The sequence below is a fragment of the Chiroxiphia lanceolata genome, chromosome 11 (genome assembly GCF_009829145.1).
Source record: "Chiroxiphia lanceolata isolate bChiLan1 chromosome 11, bChiLan1.pri, whole genome shotgun sequence".
Classification (NCBI taxonomy): domain Eukaryota; kingdom Metazoa; phylum Chordata; class Aves; order Passeriformes; family Pipridae; genus Chiroxiphia; species Chiroxiphia lanceolata.
In genome coordinates, this window is record NC_045647.1 from 5,259,187 (window position 1) to 5,278,143 (window position 18,957).

Sequence of the window (18,957 nt, forward strand, 5' to 3'; positions counted from 1 at the left end):
GAGGCTGGGATGAGATGGGCTTTAAGGCCCCTTTCCAACAAAACCATTCTGTGATTACGATTCTGCCACATCCCGGCGAGTGCCTTTCGTTGAGCAGCCGAAGGGCGCGTTGGGAAGCAGGAACTAAGGCCGTGTTTATCGGCGGGTCTGGAGGCGCGGGCAGGAAGCCAGGAGGGCGGGAACCAAGGCCGAACAGCCCCCGGCAGGGCAGGACCCAGGGCAGGACCCTCCGCCCCTTCCCGGCGGTTCCCGGCGCGGCTCCGGCTCCTCCTCCCGGGCCGGGCCGGGGCCGGAGCGCGGCTGCGCCCGGGCCCGAGTGCGACGTGGATCCGGCGGCGCCTGCGCGGGGCCGCCCTTCGCTTCCCTTCGCTTCCCTCAGCGCCGAGCCGAGCCCGCGGCCCCGCCGGGCAGCGCCGGAGGGCTCTGAGCTGTGGGCGGGGGTCCCCCCGGAGCCGCCGAGGATGAGCTGGTTCAACGCCTCGCAGCTGTCCAGCTTCGCCAAGCAGGCGCTGTCGCAGGCGCAGAAGTCCATCGACCGGGTGCTGGACATCCAGGCCGAGGAGAGCCCCTGGCCCGACGCCGTCATCCCCGACTACGGTGACGGTAAGGGCGGCCGGCCGACCCCCCTCACCTCCCTCACTGCCCCTTCCCTGGCTCTCCCCCTCCGCTGTCTCCCGTTTAACCCCTGAACTGGGGAGGTTTAACTCGCCCCCTCCGTCCCAAGCCCCCTCTGGTTTATATAACCCACCCCCTGGTCCTCTGGTGCCCCCCTGCAGGGTGACACCCGCACAGAGCTGGGGCAGGCTCAGCTCAGTGCCCCGCTGCTGTCACCTGTGTCCTGCCTTTATTGCCCTGAGCTTCACATCCGTGTTCCTTAAGGCGTTATTTATTTTGGCTGAGGGGCTAAGAAGTGATAAAACCTGCTCAGTAATAAAAAAGGAGAAACCGTGCCCTTCCAGAGGCATTCGTGGATTTGCTCTTTGCGGCAGCAGAATAGGAGCTGAAAGGCTGGTCCACATAAACCAAGTGAAGGTTCCAATTTCCCTGGCATCAAGTTCATAATCCTCCAATATGTGTTGAAAGGAATGTGTTGGTGGAAAAGTTGTCGTGGCCCTGAGAGTGTTTCTCTCTTTTATGTGTGCTAATGTGGAACCTGAAGGAATGGTCAGTCCTAAGTTGCTGTTTGGAAATGAAAGAGCAAAAAGGAGCTCTCTCATTAGAAACTTCTTTTCCGCTCCATAAATAATATCTTACAGATAAGAATAAATAAACAAAAGGATGGGAAACTAAATCATCTGAAATCACTGTCCTTATTTCAGCTATATGTAGAAGATGTGTATGTATTTGTAGGAGGAGATTATTTCCAGGTGAACCCGCATCAGGGTGAGATTTCTGAAAACTGAAAGCTGTAGCAATTGAAAGTGTTTTCCAAGCTGGTTGCTCAGCAAAGGTCAGTTTGGCATGTCTTTGTCCCTTTGTGGGCTTGGCAGTCAGTCAAGTAGTCCAGTGTCATCTTAAATCACTGGAATTGTTTGTAGAAAACAGTGTCTTGCTTAATTTATTAAAATTTTAGATTTGTCCAAACATTTTTTAATTTTAATTTATATCTGAGTATTTATAGTAGTCCTGTAAAGAACTACTATATAAAGCAGCAAAGATCAGCATGCATCTGGTTTCAGGAAAAACATACTTGTTTTTAAAAGATGTCAAAATACGTTCTGAGTGTTAACAGTTCACTCAGAGCTTTTTCTGCAGCAAATGAATCATGGACAAGGTAGTAAGAAACCAGATGTTTGTGGTAATAAATCACACGTGTAGTATTTTGGGCAGTGAGAGCAGTAGTTATCTGAATTTGAGACTTGAGGCCAACAGCTATCAACAGTTCCTGAAAGTGGAAGACAGCTTTAAATACTGTAACTTGGTGTTTTTCATAGATGCTTCTGTATAAAGTGAGCTTGTTTTTAAGTAGCCTGAAATAGTTGCATTAACCAGATTGTATTTGCAGGTACAAAATCAAATTGGGTATCATTTTTTGATTTATCTTTCTTACCTGGGATGCCACTGAAATTTGATGCTGAAATTCTCATTATCTTTGCTGTTGACGAGTCCTGGAAAACCTGCAAGAAGTACAATAATAGGATGTTGTTTTAGAGCAGCCTCAGAACTAAACAATTCAGTATTTCTCCACAGGAGGAGAAAAAACCTCTCAGCTGGGCTGCTGACGATGTGTATTGTCAGCTCCATGCTGGTGCTTGGTGTGTGAGGGAAAATACGAAGCCTGTCACAAACTGAAAGAGCAAGAACCCTTCTCTTGGTGTAAATTCTGCAAATATTTAAACCTTTTCCTCTCTGTTTTCTGCTGTGGTGTGTGAAGTGTTTGTGTGCTACTGGCAGATAACTTTTAAGACCTAGTAATTGTTTTCTCTTCTGTAATCTGTATGTTCTCCTCAGTACAGATTTTCAGGTTGTTTTGCCTGGCCTCCTCACGCTGCCCAAATAGCACAGCCCTGCCTTTACAGCTCTCAGAATGCTCTGTGGGCTTGTTTCCCCTTCCCTGACACTTCTCTCCATCTGCTTTCTGGAATTGTCACTCATGGATTTACCGGTGCAGTTTGTGTTTGGGTTCTTTCTGCCTTAAAGTTACTGTTTAACCGTGAGGGAGCAAGTTGGTTCTGTTCAGGTACTCCTGCTTTGTAGAGGTGTCTGTGTCCGGCTTAAGTCTTAAACTTAAGGGAGACATGAAGTAATTTTCTTTTGCTTTGTTTAAAAATTGGTTCCAAGCTTTGTAAGGAAGTAGTAACAAAAACGATGCTGTTTGTGTATAATATTCACTTTTAAGTTGTATGATGTTGAATACGTTCTTTTTTGAACTGTTACATCTAAAGAGATAAATATTGAAAAAGAATACATTTTAATTTTTTTTTGCCTATTTCTCCTTTTTTTTTTTTTAATTTCTTGTTTCAGGAACAAATTCTCTCATAAGTGGAGGATGGGATACATCTTCCTGGGGCTTGAGTTCGACTACAGAACCCCAGAATCAGCCGGTGTCGCCCACAGCAATCACCAAGCCTGTGAGGAGGACGGTAGTGGATGAATCCGAAAACTTCTTCAGTGCCTTTCTCTCCCCAACGGACGTTCAGAGTGTGCAGAAAAACCCAGTGGTGTCCAAACCCCCAGCCAAATCACAGCGACCCAAAGAGGAGGTGAAAAGCACTTTGAAGGAGTCTCAGCACCCCAGTCAGCTGGAAGTGCCGGTGACGACAGAGGCAGAAGTGAAGGATTCCTCTGTAGCTGGCCTGGACTTAAAAAGCCTCGATATTCCCAAGGAGAAATCAGAAGAGAATTCTGGGCTGAAATCTGACACCAAGCATGAAGCAAGCACAGATGAAATTACTGACAAAAAGGCATCTGCTCTAAACTTGGAAGAACCTGAGGATGCTCCTAGCGAAAAATCCAGCGTGGGAGGGGAAGGAGCAGTGGGTGCACCGGAGGGCACTTCACAGCCTCTTGGTGCAGGCACAAAAGACATGGGTTTGGAAGGAAAGGAGAGAAAGACTGAGGACAGACAAAGCAATACCCCATCACCTCCCATTAGCACTTTCTCCTCTGGCACTTCCACAACCAGTGACATTGAAGTGCTGGACCATGAAAGTGTGATAAGCGAGAGCTCCGTGAGTTCAAGACAAGAAGCTGCAGATTCCAAATCCAGCCTTCACCTCATGCAAACGTCATTCCAGCTTTTATCCACCTCTGCCTGTGCGGATTATAATCGTTTAGATGACTTCCAAAAAATGACGGAGAGCTGTGGCTCCTCTGATGCTTTTGAAAGGATTGACTCGTTCAGTGTCCAGTCCTTAGACAGCAGAAGTGTGAGTGAAATAAACTCAGATGATGAGTTATCGGGCAGGGCTTCTGCCTCAGCGCCTGCCGCTGTCAGTCCTGCTGTGCCAAAGACAGAAGCGGTCGATGCCCTGAAAAATAAACCTGAAATCTTGAGTGATGCTCCTGTGTTACACGCTGAGGAAGCTGAGATGGAAGAGAGTGGGAGGAGTGCAACCCCTGTGAATTCTGAACAGCCAGATGTTCTGGTTGCTGCTGTGCAAACTCCCGAAGAACAGGTGGTGAAGGAGGAGGCCGAGGTGCAGCAGGATGCTGTGGAGCAAGTGGTAGAAGAGGACACTGAAAAGCAAGAGTTTAAAAAGGTAACTGTGAAACATGTATTGCAAACACACCCTTTAATTTCAAGTGAAACTCCTGACATCTCCTTACATTAGCTTGTTCTATGTCTCCAATATCAGCTTCACCATATTTGAATGAATTATCTCACCCTGTAGAAAACTGTCCTTGATGTCCTGCAGAAGAACAATACTGGTGAAATTTCTGGTCAGATAGTTTTGGGTTTCACCCGACCCACCTGTTTAACATAACTGTGAAGTGTGAGTAGTGCTGGCAAACAGCACTTCAGTAGGTCAGAGCTTGATAAGTCAAATGTGTTATTTTAATTTTTTAGTGCAATATTTTTTTTCTGTGAAAGGTGGAAAAGATTCCTCGGAATATTTTGATTTGAATTGCAAAACTACAAGCCTTTAGTATTTAAATAATAATCAAGAAAATTTTTTGCAAGCATTTTTTTTTTCCACAGACAACTATCAAAATTGGATTACATTCCAGGAGTATGCTGCATGTTTTCTGAGAATAACAGTAGTTAGTGTAAATAAGTCCTTTTTACTAGATAAATTAATGTTTGTTTTGAGCAAAGATAATATTTACTTTTAAAAATGAGGCAGAGCAGACTTTTTAAAGAAGATGAGCATAGCTGTGGATAGTGAACTGATTCAATGAAATGTGCATGGCTAGTTTAGATAGATGGAATGACTAGAAGTGTGACAAAATAAAATACTCAAGTGTGTGGAGGCTAAACTGGAGTTTGAAGCAGTGTGTTTTGTCCCATTCTGCCAGTTTAGTGAGGGACTATTTTTTCCCATTTTCTATAACCATTTTTTTTATATTTTGTGGGGAACAGTGATAGTGGACCCCAGCAAATTTTGTCTTTCGTTGGCCATATTGAGCTACACGTACAGAATCTGTTCCATTTGTTCATATTTGTACATTTACTTGTATATTTGTTATTTCTCTATATTCAGCTTTCCAAAACTCTAGTATTAAGAAATTACTTTGATGATGTGATCTAAGAGCTCTTGACCCTGCTTGAAAGTTTTCTTCCCCCACCTGATGCTATTCTGATGCTTTGTGCTAATGTTTCACAGAAGAGACTTTCCCATATAAGTTATTCTGTGATTCTGTAAAGAATGGTATAAGGAGCCCTGGAAGTCTTAATGCTTAATGTAAGCTATAGATTTATAGGCTGTCAACTCTGCTGAAAAACTTCATTTGTAATTAAATATATCTGTTGATGATTTTGTTGAGGAACTTAACTGAGCCACATGTGCTGATTTAGTAGGATTTCTTACAGCTGTAGAAAACAGTTATCTTTGTGTTTAGATATTGCTTAGTTCTGAATGAATGTGGCAGAAACATGGTAATCCTCACTGACTTTTACCTCAAATTCTTAAAAGCTTTGACAAGTTGAGCTTTAAATGGTCTTGGGAGGGAATGGTGGAGGGGAAAGGGGAAGCCTGCCCTTCTTGTGTTTTAATTGTCCCATTCATCTGATCTTTATCTGTAAAAACATTGTCCAGATGATTGATTCATTAACTGAGAAACTGGAGAAGAGGGAAATACAGCTATTAAGTGCTAGTAAAGAAAAGGCACGTCTGGAAGAAGCTTATGATAACCTAAAAGAGTAAGTATGAAAATCCACACAGTAGTGGGTGTAACTGTGACTTTGCTGTAATACAGTCTTAGACAATACATAAACCAAGTAGCTTCATGTCTAGAGCAAAGGTTGCACTGTTTGGGAAAGGTGGAAATAACAATTGCATGTGCTGTGATGGGACTTTTTTTAAAGATAATGTTGTTTCTTGGGGCCAAAATCTCTTTTGGGAAGAGGCTGGTGAAAGATTTTTCAGTGAGCAAGCAGCAGGAATGACAAACATGTAGAGTCAGGCTTGGTTATTAATAAAGATCTTTATTATGTGACTGGATTCAACTGTTAAGGGAGACTGACTTTTCTGATACAGAGGTATAAACCCAATTTACTAAGTACTTTGCTGACTAAAATGTAGGCAGTGAAAGTCTGGTAGAAGGGCTGGTTTTAGGAAAAAACTGAATTCATTATTTAATTTGGTTAAAATTAAAAGGGGAAAAAATGGAAAGTTGTATTTACCAGTTCACTGATCAAATACCAAGTTTAAAAATTTGAAGATGATCTGTGAAGCTACTGTTTAATGACTAAATGGATCTTAAACTTAAAAAACACATTAAATAATTTGCCCTATATACGGTGCAGACTATGGTTAATTAGAAAGTACTTTATTAAGGGGCAAAACATGTAAGATAAATCAACTATTTAATTGTTTTCATGGGTAAATTACAGAATTAATAAAGATCTTTGATTAGTATTTCTAATATGGATGTGGGGTTTTTTTGACCTCTGCTTAACGTGTGTAAAATAAATAAACAAAACACTTTTGAAAAGCATTTAAGACAACCTGTTGCAAACTGTTTGGAATGTGACATAATAATGCAACTGTTCTGAACTGTTAATTTTAAATGTAGTGAAATGTTTCGAATGAAAGAAGAGAGCAGTAGCCTTTCATCTCTTAAAGAGGAGTTTGCTCAGCGAATTGCAGATGCTGAGAAGAAGCTCCAACTAGCCTGCAAGGAGAGAGATGCAGCTAAAAAGGTAATCTGGCTTTTTAGTGAAATTAATACTTATTATTTTAGGACACAGTTAAATTTCTTGAGGTTTAATTGCTAAAAATTAAGCTAGGGAAAAGCCTGAGTCTGACAGGTGCTGTCTGATGCTGTTAGAAACCAGCATAAGCTGGTTTTAACCATCCAGGCTGCTTGGTATTTCCTTGGTGGTTTTAAGTTAGTCTGGTTTGGGGAAGAAAAAGGGTTTAAGGTCTGTTCTCATTCACCTTGTACCCATATATGCATTTGCATTGGTGTGAGGGAGAATGGCCTGGGGATGTGAGGAAGTGAGGAAGAATGGGAACGGCTTCTTTAGAGGATTAACTGGTAGGAAAATTAAGGGCTGATGACAGATTGATTTGGAATGAGCAAAGAAATCTGCAGCAACAAAGTTTATGGAGTTTAAACGTTCCTGACCTGATATCACAGCATTACATTTCGTAGCTTAATGCAAAAAAGGAAACTCAAATCTGTGACTGGAATACAAATATTTTTCAGTTGTTTGTCACTGTAGGTGTCCCTGTGTTGACACAGTAGTGAGCTGAAATAGAAAAATTACCCAATACCTGTGTATGAATAGGACAAGTTGTTTTTGCAACATTGCAGAAGTTTCAAGAATAGAAAATTAAATGGATGGAGGAGTTGGAACAAATTGTACAGAGGATTTACGGACTCTCAATCCTTGGAGGTTTTTAAAACTTGATGGAATAAGGCTCTGAGCAATCTGTTTTGATCAGATAATCTCCAGAGTTCCCTTCCAACCTAAATTGTTTTCCATGAAAATTTCCTCCTTTTTTGAGAGGAAGGGGTGAGAATAAAAATGTGATCATTGGAGCTCACTGCACGTTTTTTCCTAAATGTATTGTAATAAATGGTTCTAAGTATTTTATCCTACTATTTAGGAAGTAAAGACTGTTAAAGAAGAATTGGCTACTAGACTTAATACCAACGAAACTGCTGAATTACTGAAAGAAAAAGAGGAGCAAATCAAAGGATTAATGGAGGAAGGTGAGAATTAATTTTTTTTTTAAATAGTAAAAATGTGGAGAATAGTTTGAAATGTACTGTTCTTGCACACGAGTCTTCTTTATGTAAAAAATGCAAAATTTGAAGCTTGTTGCTTCAAACATTTGAAGCATTCATTGAACAGCAAAGAGCAACAGGAGGGGTCAGGCAGGTAACAGGTGGCTGGAGAGGTGCTTCCTGCAGGGAGCATTAAAGGGGCTGTGAGATAAAACCAGTGTGTGCAGTACAGCACACCGTGTTCCATTCAGCAGAAATCTGATTAGGGCATTGTTAAGGCATTTCTACACTGTCTCCTTTAATGCTGTTTAATTTTGAAAGTAAAATATAGTTTCTAAATGAACAGACCATTTTATTTTTTTCCTGATATGATGAGCTCATTTGCTTTACTTTCAAAGCAATTCACATCCTGTCTCACTGTAGCTGAGTGTAACAAGGTCATCCCAGGCTAAGGTAGATTTAAAACTTAAGAACTTTCATGAAAAAGTGCAAGAATAAGCATTTCCATACTTATTTGGTTATTATTTTCATGGGGCTGAGGAGCAAGGCAGGTGTGAATAGAGAGAATGCATAGAATATCAGCAATATGCATTAGCTTTATATTGATTTTCTTCACAGGAGAAAAGCTTTCCAAACAGCAGCTGCACAATTCCAACATTATTAAGAAATTAAGAGCCAAAGAGAAAGAGAGAGAAAATATTAACACAAAACAGAGCAAAAAGATTAAGGAATTGGAAGAGGAGTTGCAGCATTTAAAACAGGTGAGATATCTGTTGATTTTTATTTTTTTTCACAGCTTTTTATATTAACTGCAGAGTTGCCTTTCAGGGGGGCTCTTGACAGACTGAATATTCTTTTCATTTCTGGGAGACTTCCCTATTTCATAGAATCATAGAATGGTTTGGGATGGAAGGGACCTTAAAGATCATCTTGTTCCAACCCTCCTGCCACGGGCAGGGACACCTTCCACTAGACCAGGTTGCTCAGAGCTTCATCCAACCTGGCCTTGAACACTTCCAGCCACAACTTCTCTGGGCAACTTGTGCCAGGGCCTCACCATTTCACATTATTGGAACACTGAGTTGTGATTTATGTGTATATTCTCATTAAAACTGCAGTCAGGTGTCTTTCCAGCTGCTTGTTTGCACTTGCACTGCTGTTGCCAGGTGAGCCGCCCAAATTCAGTACACTGAATATTGGTTGGAAAACGTGCACCAGCAAAATTTGGGCTGTGATTTAATCAAGATCTTACAAGCAGCAGACTCAGTATGAGTAAGTATGTGAAACCGGTGAGGAGCAGCCCCCTCCTCTGAGGAAGGCGGGGGAGCAAAACCTTTCCCTTTTAGCCAAGTGTCATTTTGTGTAACTTCATCCCGAATTGGTTGCCACAGTTGTTGCTGTGCTCAGACAGCACCGCCTGCCCCAGGTCCTGGGGACTGTCTCATGTTTCTTGTTTGCACTCTGCCAGGTGCTTGATGGCAAGGAGGACCTCGAGAAGCAGCATAGAGACAGCATTAAACAACTGAACAGTGTTGTAGAGCGACAAGAAAAGGATCTTGCTAAACTTCAGGCAGAGGTGGAAGACCTTGAAGAAAGGAACAGGAGTGTCCAGGCAGCACTTGACAGTGCATACAAGTAAGCAATCACATCTGCAGATTCTGTGTCTCTTTCTTGTGCAATGCTTGTGAAATGTTTATATATAAAAAAGTTATTTGCAAAGTCACTGTTGCCATTGTATAAACTGTAAATGGGTTGAGGTTTTTTTTGTTTGTTTGTTTGTTTTTTCTCCCCAGGGAACTTGCAGATCTTCATAAAGCTAATGCTACAAAGGACAGCGAGGCTCAGGAAGCAGCCTTAAGTAGGGAAATGAAGGCAAAGGAAGAGCTTGGGTTAGCTCTGGAAAAGGCCCAGGAGGAGGCTCGGCAGCAACAAGAAGCTTTGGCAATTCAGGTGAGTCTTAAGTACAGTCAATAAACTTTTTAACTGAACAAATGACTGTGCTGAGGTGGAGTGTGCACCTGATGTCATGAACCAGCTGCAGTATGAAGTGGAACTCATTTTTGTTTACTTGGCAAATACCCAGTGGATTTCTTTCCAGTTGAATTTGTTCAGTCTTGAGCAGTAGTTGTACTAAGCTTTAAAATACTAATTTTATTTAAAAATACTTATAATTGTATAAATGAAATTACTTTGACAGGCTCTGTGTTAAGGTTGTAAAAGCCTTACCATGGTGCAAAATTCAAGAAATGTATGGAATTTTTTAGTGTGAATCAGTGTAACTGTTTGCACGCAAAAACAAAGCCTTTGCTTGTAAACAGACATACCCTCTCTAACAGTGTTTAAAAATGCTGTAGGACTGTGGCACTGAAGAGATGATACTATAACTTTCAGCAAGAGTTTAGTAACAATTACTTGCTTACTTAGGTGGCAGACCTGAGGCTGGCACTGCAACGTGCAGAGCAGCAGGCAGCAAGAAAGGAAGATTATTTACGCCAGGAAATTGGTGAACTACAACAGGTACTGTAACAAAGAGGTGATGCCAACTTGTATCTGCAAGGAGGGTTTCTAAAAACTGAAAGTAAAATGCTACCATGGCATTAATAGTCTGAAAGAGAACATTTGTTTTCCTTGTTACCTGCATGATTTGTCCTGTGTAGAGGAAAAATAAAAATATTAAAGGAAATGTTTTTTTAAATCACATGGTGAAAAAAATAGTATTTTTTTATGATGCCTCTTAAATGTAATGCTGTCCTTTTAATATAAGACAAAGTACAGACATGAAGTTTGTGGTAGTCATCTAAAACTGCTGACAAATATGTTTTGAATGACTCTTTAGCTGCTTCTTAAAAATATTTTTATGGTTTTAAGGTCCAGGAGATAGATTGTTGCCAAAATGTTTCAAATGATGTTCCAGAGGGCTGGACATTTCTGGACCCTTGCTCTGTGATTTATGTAAAAATGTTAAACTTCTCTCTTGGAATATGACACCTAGGAGTTGGAACCCATAAACGTTAGCTGTAAAACAATAATCTTAGAATGTTAAGCAGCTGCTGTGTATTTAGCTGAATTCTCTATTAATCTTTGAATCCATCATATGATTTCAAAGCTTAGTTATATTTGATTTGTGATTTCAGAGACTCCAAGAAGCAGAGAGCAGGAACCAAGAACTGAGCCAAAGTGTCACATCCGCTACACGGCCCCTGCTCCGGCAGATAGAAAATCTTCAGGCCACGCTGGGAGCACAGACCTCTGCATGGGAAAAACTGGAAAAGAACCTTTCTGACAGACTGGGTAAGATATTTTTAGCTTTTACTGAGCTATGAGGCTCTTGATGAAAATGTGAGATGCCTGAAGGTAAAAGTAAAGGACTTGACACTTCCCCGGTGCGTAGCTGGTGGATCAGAAAAGATGAACACAAAATGCTTTCCTGTAAGGAAATGGTGAGGAGGGAATTATGCCAAGGTTCTTGGCCAGGTAATCCACTGTTTCTCTTTAAAACACAATGTAATATGAGATGGAGGTGTTAAGGTGTTCATGTCCTTACAGCATCTAACAGAAGGATGGGCACTGAGACAATGAAAGTATCCCAGCATGGAGGCTGATGTTTAGATTCCAAATTGTAAAGTTTGGAATCATTTACTTACCTAACTGCATAGGTGATGATACATATATTTGTTGATACAGTAGTAACCTATAGCTTTAAATGAAAAATACATAAAAAGACCATAGGTGGACCCAGAGAAGTTATTTCCTTTCTGGAGACAGTCTGTAGTTGTATATTTCATTCTGAAAGAGTATGAAATCTCTCTCCTGTGTTGCTCTGATCCTCTGACTGTGGTGGAAAATACCTAATTTCCTTTACAAAAGAAAACAAGATATATTTTAAAAAAACCCTCAAATTCAGTTTTGATGCATAAATAAGTGGCCCCTGTTATAGATGTTTGATGAAAAAATGTTAAATTCCATGTTTTTCCTAATATTAGGTGAGTCTCAAACTCTTCTAGCAGCAGCTACTGAGAGAGAACGGGCTGCTACAGAAGAACTTCTTGCTAATAAAATTCAGATGTCTTCTTCTGAATCTCAGAATAGTCTTTTAAGGCAAGAAAATACACGCCTTCAGGCTCAGCTGGAAGTGGAGAGAACCAAATTGAAGAAAATGGAAAATGAAAACAGTAGGTGAGTTGCATTTTTGGTTAAAATTGAAGTGAAATCGAGTGCTGATATGACTATGCAAAATGTTGGCAGCTGTTGATGTTGTCCAACTTGTTAAGGATACTGTGTTTCATGCTAAAGATTGGAGGGTGTTACATTCATAATGTTTTATAGCCCTGAAGCTATGTTTGTTTTAAAAACATAGGAATCTAAAGTAAACAGAGAATACTTAGTGACTTTCTCTACCTGTTTCCTTCCTCAATGTAGGTATGAGGTTGAACTAGAAGGGCTCAAAGATGAGTATGCAAAAACCTTGGAAGATGCAAAGAAAGAAAAGGTATTGCCTAGTGCATCTTTAATCTGTGTTGTCATTGAAGTCTGAGCTAGCAGGATGTTAACAGCCTGTATTTATTTGTGCAGACACTGCTGGCTACTCAGTTAGAAATGGAGAGGATGAAAGTTGAACAGGAAAGAAAGAAAGCAATTCTCGTGCAAGAAGCAGCAAAGGAGAAGGTACCAAAGCCTAACATCTCGAAGTCTTATTGATATTATCATTATTTTAGTAGATATCTATAACCTGAAACTTAGAGTAGATATCTATACCTGGCAGTATATACAGCACATGCTGTCAGCTTGGGCACTGGGGACTTGGCTCTCTCTTTATTGTGACTGCCTTTTATTCCCAGTGAAATAAATGTTGTGTTAGACTCACTGAAATACATTTTTGACTATTTAACCTGAGAAGAGATAAAATATGGATAATGATTGTTTTAATCATCTGGGGTTTTTGAGTGCTCTTGTATTCTCTCTCTTCTGAAGTTACTTGTTTTCTTTGCTTAGACTACTAGCATTGCTTCCACTCAATTCCTGTTTTGTTTCACATGATTGTGTGTAATTACCACCTGCTTTCCAGCTGAAGTCACAAGTCTCAGAGCAGTCCTCAGTAGTCATTAACTTTGCTACTGCTAATTAGCAGTTGGTATTCAAGTAGAACTGTTTGTATTGTTAGTTTCTTACCTTCTCCAGTTCTAAAACCTAAGTTCTTTATCCTTCAGAGGCCAGCATTCTTGTAGATCTTTTTCCAGATTCTCTGGAAAAACAGGCCAGTCTATTGGGAAGGTATATCAGTAAGGTATTAGTATATGAGAAATCTCAGAATTTAATTAATACACTTTATTTGGAAAAAAAAAATTAACATTCATTGTAAAAAGAGACTTCCTTCTGGGTGTGAGATACTCTTCCATTTGGGCATACAAAATTGCCTCTGAATCTCCCTTGACTACTTGAGAGGAACTCTTTTGGTGTAATTTGCAGCTTCTGTCTTCATTTCCAGAAAAGTCTGAGAACTTGGTCATGGACTATAAGTGTTATAGCACAGACATTCTTCATTGTTGAACTTCCATATGTTTTAGGGATAAAGGAAATAGAAAGTTTATCTGTCACATAGTGTCCTATAGTTAGTGGTGAAAAAAGGCAGTCTTTTTACAGAATCTGTCTTTTGCAATGTTGTGAACTTTTTTCTTTGTCTAACTGGTGATGTTGTCTGTTGTTGTTTGTGTTTAAGGATCGAAAGTCATTTACAGTTGAAACTGTTTCAAGTACTCCCTCAATGTCACGCTCTAGTTCCATAAGTGGGGTGGAAATGGCAGGTCTTCAAACCTCTTTCCTCTCACAGGTAGGATATATCACCTATATTGCCTTTTATTTTTTTTTGACAGACTATTTATTTTGCTCCTCAAGAAGTTTTATTAATGTAGAAAATGACTCTTTAAGAGTGTATTGGCCTTAGACAAGGTAACTTCCTGTGCACAAATACCTAAAACCTGCTTACAAGATGTCTGTGGTTGTAAAACACATGTGAAAGGCAGGGGAAACTACAATTGCAGAGTAATATATACATGTGTTGGTGCTGAGTTCACATGTAAGGAGCTATCCCAAACTGTGCCTATTTACCTTAAGCTTTTGTTTTAAAAACAAACTTTAAGCAACAAAATGCTTGCCTAGCACAGTATAATTGTAAATCTCAAAGGATGCAACACTTAGGAGAAGGAGGATTTCAAAGTGTGCATGTTTTAATTTAATTTTCAGCTTCTCTAACCTTATGTTTGTAGGATGATCCTCATGATCACTCATTTGGACCAATAGCTACTAGTGGGAGCAACCTCTATGATGCCATAAGGATGGGAGCAGGTTCAAGTATAATTGAAAACCTTCAGTCACAGCTAAAGCTAAGAGAAGGAGAGATTTCACATCTCCAGGTACTGTAGTTACTGTTGCATACCCAAACAGCGTTTACAAGTGTAATTACTAATGCAATTGATGTTATATTGTGGGTTTTTATTCAGAAAGCTTGGTCACTTTTATGGCAGTTCTGTGAACCAGAGTAGCTGCTGGAGGTATGTTGTAGGGATGAGCACCTTTGTTTGGGCAAGGACCTATCCAGAAAACTTGTCAGATAAACAAAAAAGGGAAAAACCCCAAAGCACTGATCAGATTCGAGAAGAAAGTGAGAGTGCTTCCAAGGTGTGCTGTCTCAGAGTCTGACACAAGAAAAAGCCTTAATTACTGCATCAAAGTATTTTTTTTTATAAATACAGTAAATTCTTTCCTTCTCCTTATTGTTGTTTGTGTTTACCTCAGCTGGAAATTGGAAACCTTGAGAAAACTCGATCAATAATGGCAGAAGAACTGGTTAAATTAACAAATCAAAATGATGAACTGGAAGAAAAAGTGAAGGAAATACCAAAATTACGCACACAGTTAAAGGTAAATGTATTTCTGTTGTAAATCCATGTCAAATTTATGTAACTGGAGCTTTTATTAGGAATGCCCCTATCAGTTTAGGATTATATTCAAGTCTCTCCCTAATCATAAACGACTGAGGATTTGGGATTTTTATAGAGTAAAATCTGAAAATGCCCACTCTGTAGCTGGGTAGTGACCTCAAAACACAGTTGTTGGAAATGTGTGCTGTGCAGAAGATTGTGTGCTAAATCAGGGAGGGAACATTCTTGTTTCTGTCATTTAAGACACTTGGCTGGAACTGGACTTTTTATTAGAGGGAGTGTTTTGATAAATAGCATGGATTTGAGAGGTTGATGCAGAAGCTGAATGAGTGTCCAGTAGAAATACAGGAAAGAGGACAAATATTTTAATCCTCATGTTTAAGAATTTAAATTGAAATATTTTGGGAATTATCATTATTCTATACATACAGAATGTTCCGTTTTCTGCTGAAATATTTCACAAACTGGTAATTCCTGTAGTAAAACTGTGTAGTTTTCTAACTGTTTTTAGTGCTTATAGCACTAAAGGTGCTTTAGTACAGTCTCTGAAGCCAGCACTAATTCTTTGTAGGATCTTTGGAATATCTTCCTTTTAATATCTAGAGTATAAACCTAGCCATATTCAAACACAAAGTATTTTTGAAGAGTTTATGGCGTGCTTCATTGTCGTTATATTTTGATAAAGCAATGCTACACTTACTTCCCTGAGTAGTGTAAAACACTGTCCCAGGAGCAACTTTTTTAATGTTGAAAACCAGTCAGATAACAAACTTGTCCTTGCAGGATTTGGATCAAAGATACAACACAATTCTCCAGATGTATGGAGAGAAGGCAGAGGAAGCTGAGGAACTCCGACTGGATCTGGAAGATGTGAAAAACATGTACAAGACTCAGATAGATGAACTTTTAAGACAAAGACAAAATTAATTCCTGCTGGAACTCTTAACATTATATGTTAACAGACTGTAAAGATAACTGTTTATGTAAATGCTGAATTTAAATGTCTTGTAAAAAAATAACTGTATCATAGAAAATGTGACTATATCATAGAGTTCCTATGTTGACAGAAAAATCAGTGCTTTAAGTGTCCCATTCTGTCTGCAGTTAAATTATTTGTGCAATATTTAATTTTTTTTTCCAGTCATCCCTTTATTTAAGTCTTTGCTAAATGGTGGGTCATTTTATTTGTAAACAGTAGCAGAAATGACGGTTGTTACCTCATGAGACAGCACTGGAAGGCATGAGTTGTACTGAAACAGCCCTTGATTCATAATTCCTGTAAACCTATGAAAATCACATTAGAAGTCTTTCCTAAGTGTTCTTCATATGAGTTTTTCTAAAACCTCATCAGTGAATTTTTAATAACAAAATAGCAGTGACTTGCTGTCTGAAGCATAATTGGTGGATATTTTTATGACAGCAGAATCTTACATTTGTGCTTGCAACATCCGAACATGTTAGGGTGATTATTCTTAAATCAGATTAGTCTGACTATTTTACACTAAGTCCTCTAAAGCAGAGTGTGAGACTCAGATGACACTTTAAATTACAACTTCATCTTGTATATTGCTCATGTTCTTATGAACAGTGTAGAGACAACAGCTCTGCTTGTAATTGTAAGTGTGTCTAATTTTAACACCAGAAATCTGAGCTACTAAATATTTATTCTAGATTTAGTTGCTGATTTTATAACAGTAGCTAAAACAGTTCAGAAGAATGCAGAAAACTCGTTCTTTTTTTAAAATAAGTTGCTGCAGCTCTCATGGTCCCTTGTATACAAGTAGCAGGGTTTAGACTTTCTGTAAAATTGTACTGTGACTTAATACACTTTTCAAGCAAGTCTCCAGTGGCTTCAAAGTATTTCTCATGCCATTCCTTAAGCAAGGTATTGGTCAAACAGCATCCATGTGACTTGGAGTTGAGCTGCATTTTTGGTAATGTCAGAGGAAACGTTTGAATTGGACCCTTGGGAATGCTGAGAATCGCGGGAAGGAGTTTTCGCCTTCCTCTCTGCATTCCACAGGCCAAATATTTTGCTGCATTTCGGAACCTACTCGTGTGAAATATTCGGCAGTCGAAATTCTTTGCTTATCATACCAGTGCCTCTTGTTGGGAAAGGGGTTTTTTTTTCCCAGATCTGTGCACGTTGTAATTTGGGAACTCTCTTCCTGCTTGGGTATTCGGTGGCCTGAGAGAGACAAAGGATGTAAAGGATGAGAAATTGCTTCTGGAGAAAAGTCTCTCAGTAACATGGTTTTCCTATTGGTGTTAAGGATTTATTCCTCACTGGGAGAACAGTTAATTCACTGAAGGTGCACAGGCAAGGGTATGTTCCTGTAAAATCCTAGTCCAGTTTGAGATTCAGGCAGTTACTCTGAACATTTCAATAATGCCATGGAGCAAAACCACTAAAATTTGTTATAACTCCCCATCTGTCATAGAAACTTCAACTGCTTTTAATATTAAATACTTTTTTCTTTCCCTTTTTTTTTTTTTTTTTTAATTTGGAGGTGGGAGGGAACTATCCTCTTACTGTTTTCATTTCAGATTTGGAAACCATGGTGATTCCGTATTTTTCCTGAAAACCTCAGAATTTAACACTTTTCCTTCATATTGAAGCACAGTTGGTTGCTCTAAGTTTCAAAAAAGCCCCAAACCAACCAACCCCAAACAAAAACCACTCCTTATAAAAGCACTTTCTGGAGCTTTACTGATTTATTGTGTATTAGAATTATGATGTGCAAAGGTTAGTTCAGCCTTCTCTTAAGAAAACAACTCTTATGATGGTCAAAGATTAGAAATTCTGTTCAGCTTTTATCTACTACAGGAAATCAATAAATTGCTTGTTTTCAGCACTTTTTTACAATCTTGGTAGACAAATGCAGTACTCTAAAACCAAAAAAAAATCATCCTTTGAACTTTTATTGGGATCTGTTGCTGCCAGTGCTTTTGAAGGTAACATTTCCTGTGTAATTTGTGCTCCTGAAGGGCTGACACAGGCAGTTCTGAGAATATCTTGGGCTATCTTGGATTTTCAGGAAGAGCTTTGTAAATGGGAAATTTTAATATGCAGTCAGCATTAACTGTTTTCAATGTAAAAACATTTGACAGGTATTAGATTTTTAAATTTTACAAAAGTAGATGTAAATATTTTTATTGACTATTTTTGGATTCTTTATTCCCATTTAGTGCAACCTTTACTATCACCTGAGAATCAGATGGCCTTCTGTGTCTTAATCATCAAAGCCTTAGAAAACAAGGTGGCTGTTGGAAGGTAACATAGACTTTAAAGTATTCTGGTTTGGTCATCTTTGGCATAATTCTTGTATGCTTGTTTTGAAGAAACATTAATGTCTGCGTGGACACATTTTTGTTCATCGCTCTTACTGAGTTTGCCTAGAAGAGTAACATGCAAAATTAAAGGTCTTAGGTCAGAATTCTAATATCCATGTCTGTTCAAATTTATTATTTTAGGACGTTCCTTCTGAATGCAACTAATTTAGATCTCATTTTTCAGTGCATATGCAAGTATGAAGAAATGCTATTTAAAGGTTTACTCAAAGTACAGTGTTCAGAGGGGGCTGAATTCCCAGCCTAGGTAATGGAAAGGGCTCTGTGGATGTGGGTGGGTGTGGATGAGGAATAGACTCCTCGGTACTTGCTTCCTTTAAGAACACATGTTCAGAATCCCATGAGAGAAGGGTTAGTTCTACTTATTTTTCTTTCCCTAAAGGTTTGTTTTAACTTACATGCTTATGTTTCACTAAGGGCTATAATGATCCTGAAAATGAGGCGAAATGGTTATTGCACGGTAAAATTAAACCCCTTGGTTTCTAGTTGTAAAATGTGTATAAATGTGTAAAAAGCACGGGTCAGGGTAAAATAAAATTTTGTGCTAAGAGTGTGCTCTGGTTCTCTTTGAGAAAAGACTCAAAACAGTTCCGTGGTGGGTGGATGGGTATGAACCTGGTGAAACGAAAATACCGCTCAAGCCAAGAGATACCAGATCTAGCTGGAATTACAGATGCCAGTTCAAGTCTTGTGCTGCTGCGGGTATTTAGGTAGAAGAGGGTGGTTTATTTATAAATGCACTGCAGTGATGGGATTATGGATAATGTGAAATTCAGGCTAAACTCCTTTATTCAGGTAAGCGGTGTCAGCCCATCTGCCGGGCGCCTTC

The 18,957-nt window shown here is 39.4% G+C and overlaps 1 protein-coding gene across 1 annotated transcript; it reads left to right on the plus strand.

Moving 5' to 3' along the window:
• The first annotated feature begins 308 nt into the window (after positions 1-308).
• TMF1 (TATA element modulatory factor 1) lies at positions 309-18,220 on the plus strand. The gene is made up of 17 exons (XM_032699503.1): positions 309-603; positions 2,965-4,202; positions 5,700-5,803; positions 6,679-6,805; positions 7,719-7,824; positions 8,458-8,600; positions 9,308-9,474; positions 9,633-9,789; positions 10,264-10,356; positions 10,974-11,130; positions 11,823-12,015; positions 12,259-12,328; positions 12,412-12,504; positions 13,556-13,666; positions 14,103-14,249; positions 14,632-14,757; positions 15,561-18,220. Exons 1-17 carry the CDS (start codon positions 462-464, stop codon positions 15,702-15,704), a joined length of 3,318 nt encoding a protein of 1,105 aa, XP_032555394.1. The 5' UTR covers positions 309-461; the 3' UTR covers positions 15,705-18,220.
• The last annotated feature ends 737 nt before the right edge of the window (positions 18,221-18,957 follow it).

Bases quoted from the DNA above. Each gene is read 5' to 3' on its own strand.
- TMF1 (XM_032699503.1), top strand. From the start codon at position 462: ATGAGCTGGTTCAACGCCTCGCAGCTGTCCAGCTTCGCCAAGCAGGCG. The intron at 7,825-8,457 runs GTGAGAATTAAT...TTTTCTTCACAG, and splicing joins CAAAGGATTAATGGAGGAAG to GAGAAAAGCTTTCCAAACAG. The intron at 12,016-12,258 runs GTGAGTTGCATT...TCCTCAATGTAG, and splicing joins ATGGAAAATGAAAACAGTAG to GTATGAGGTTGAACTAGAAG.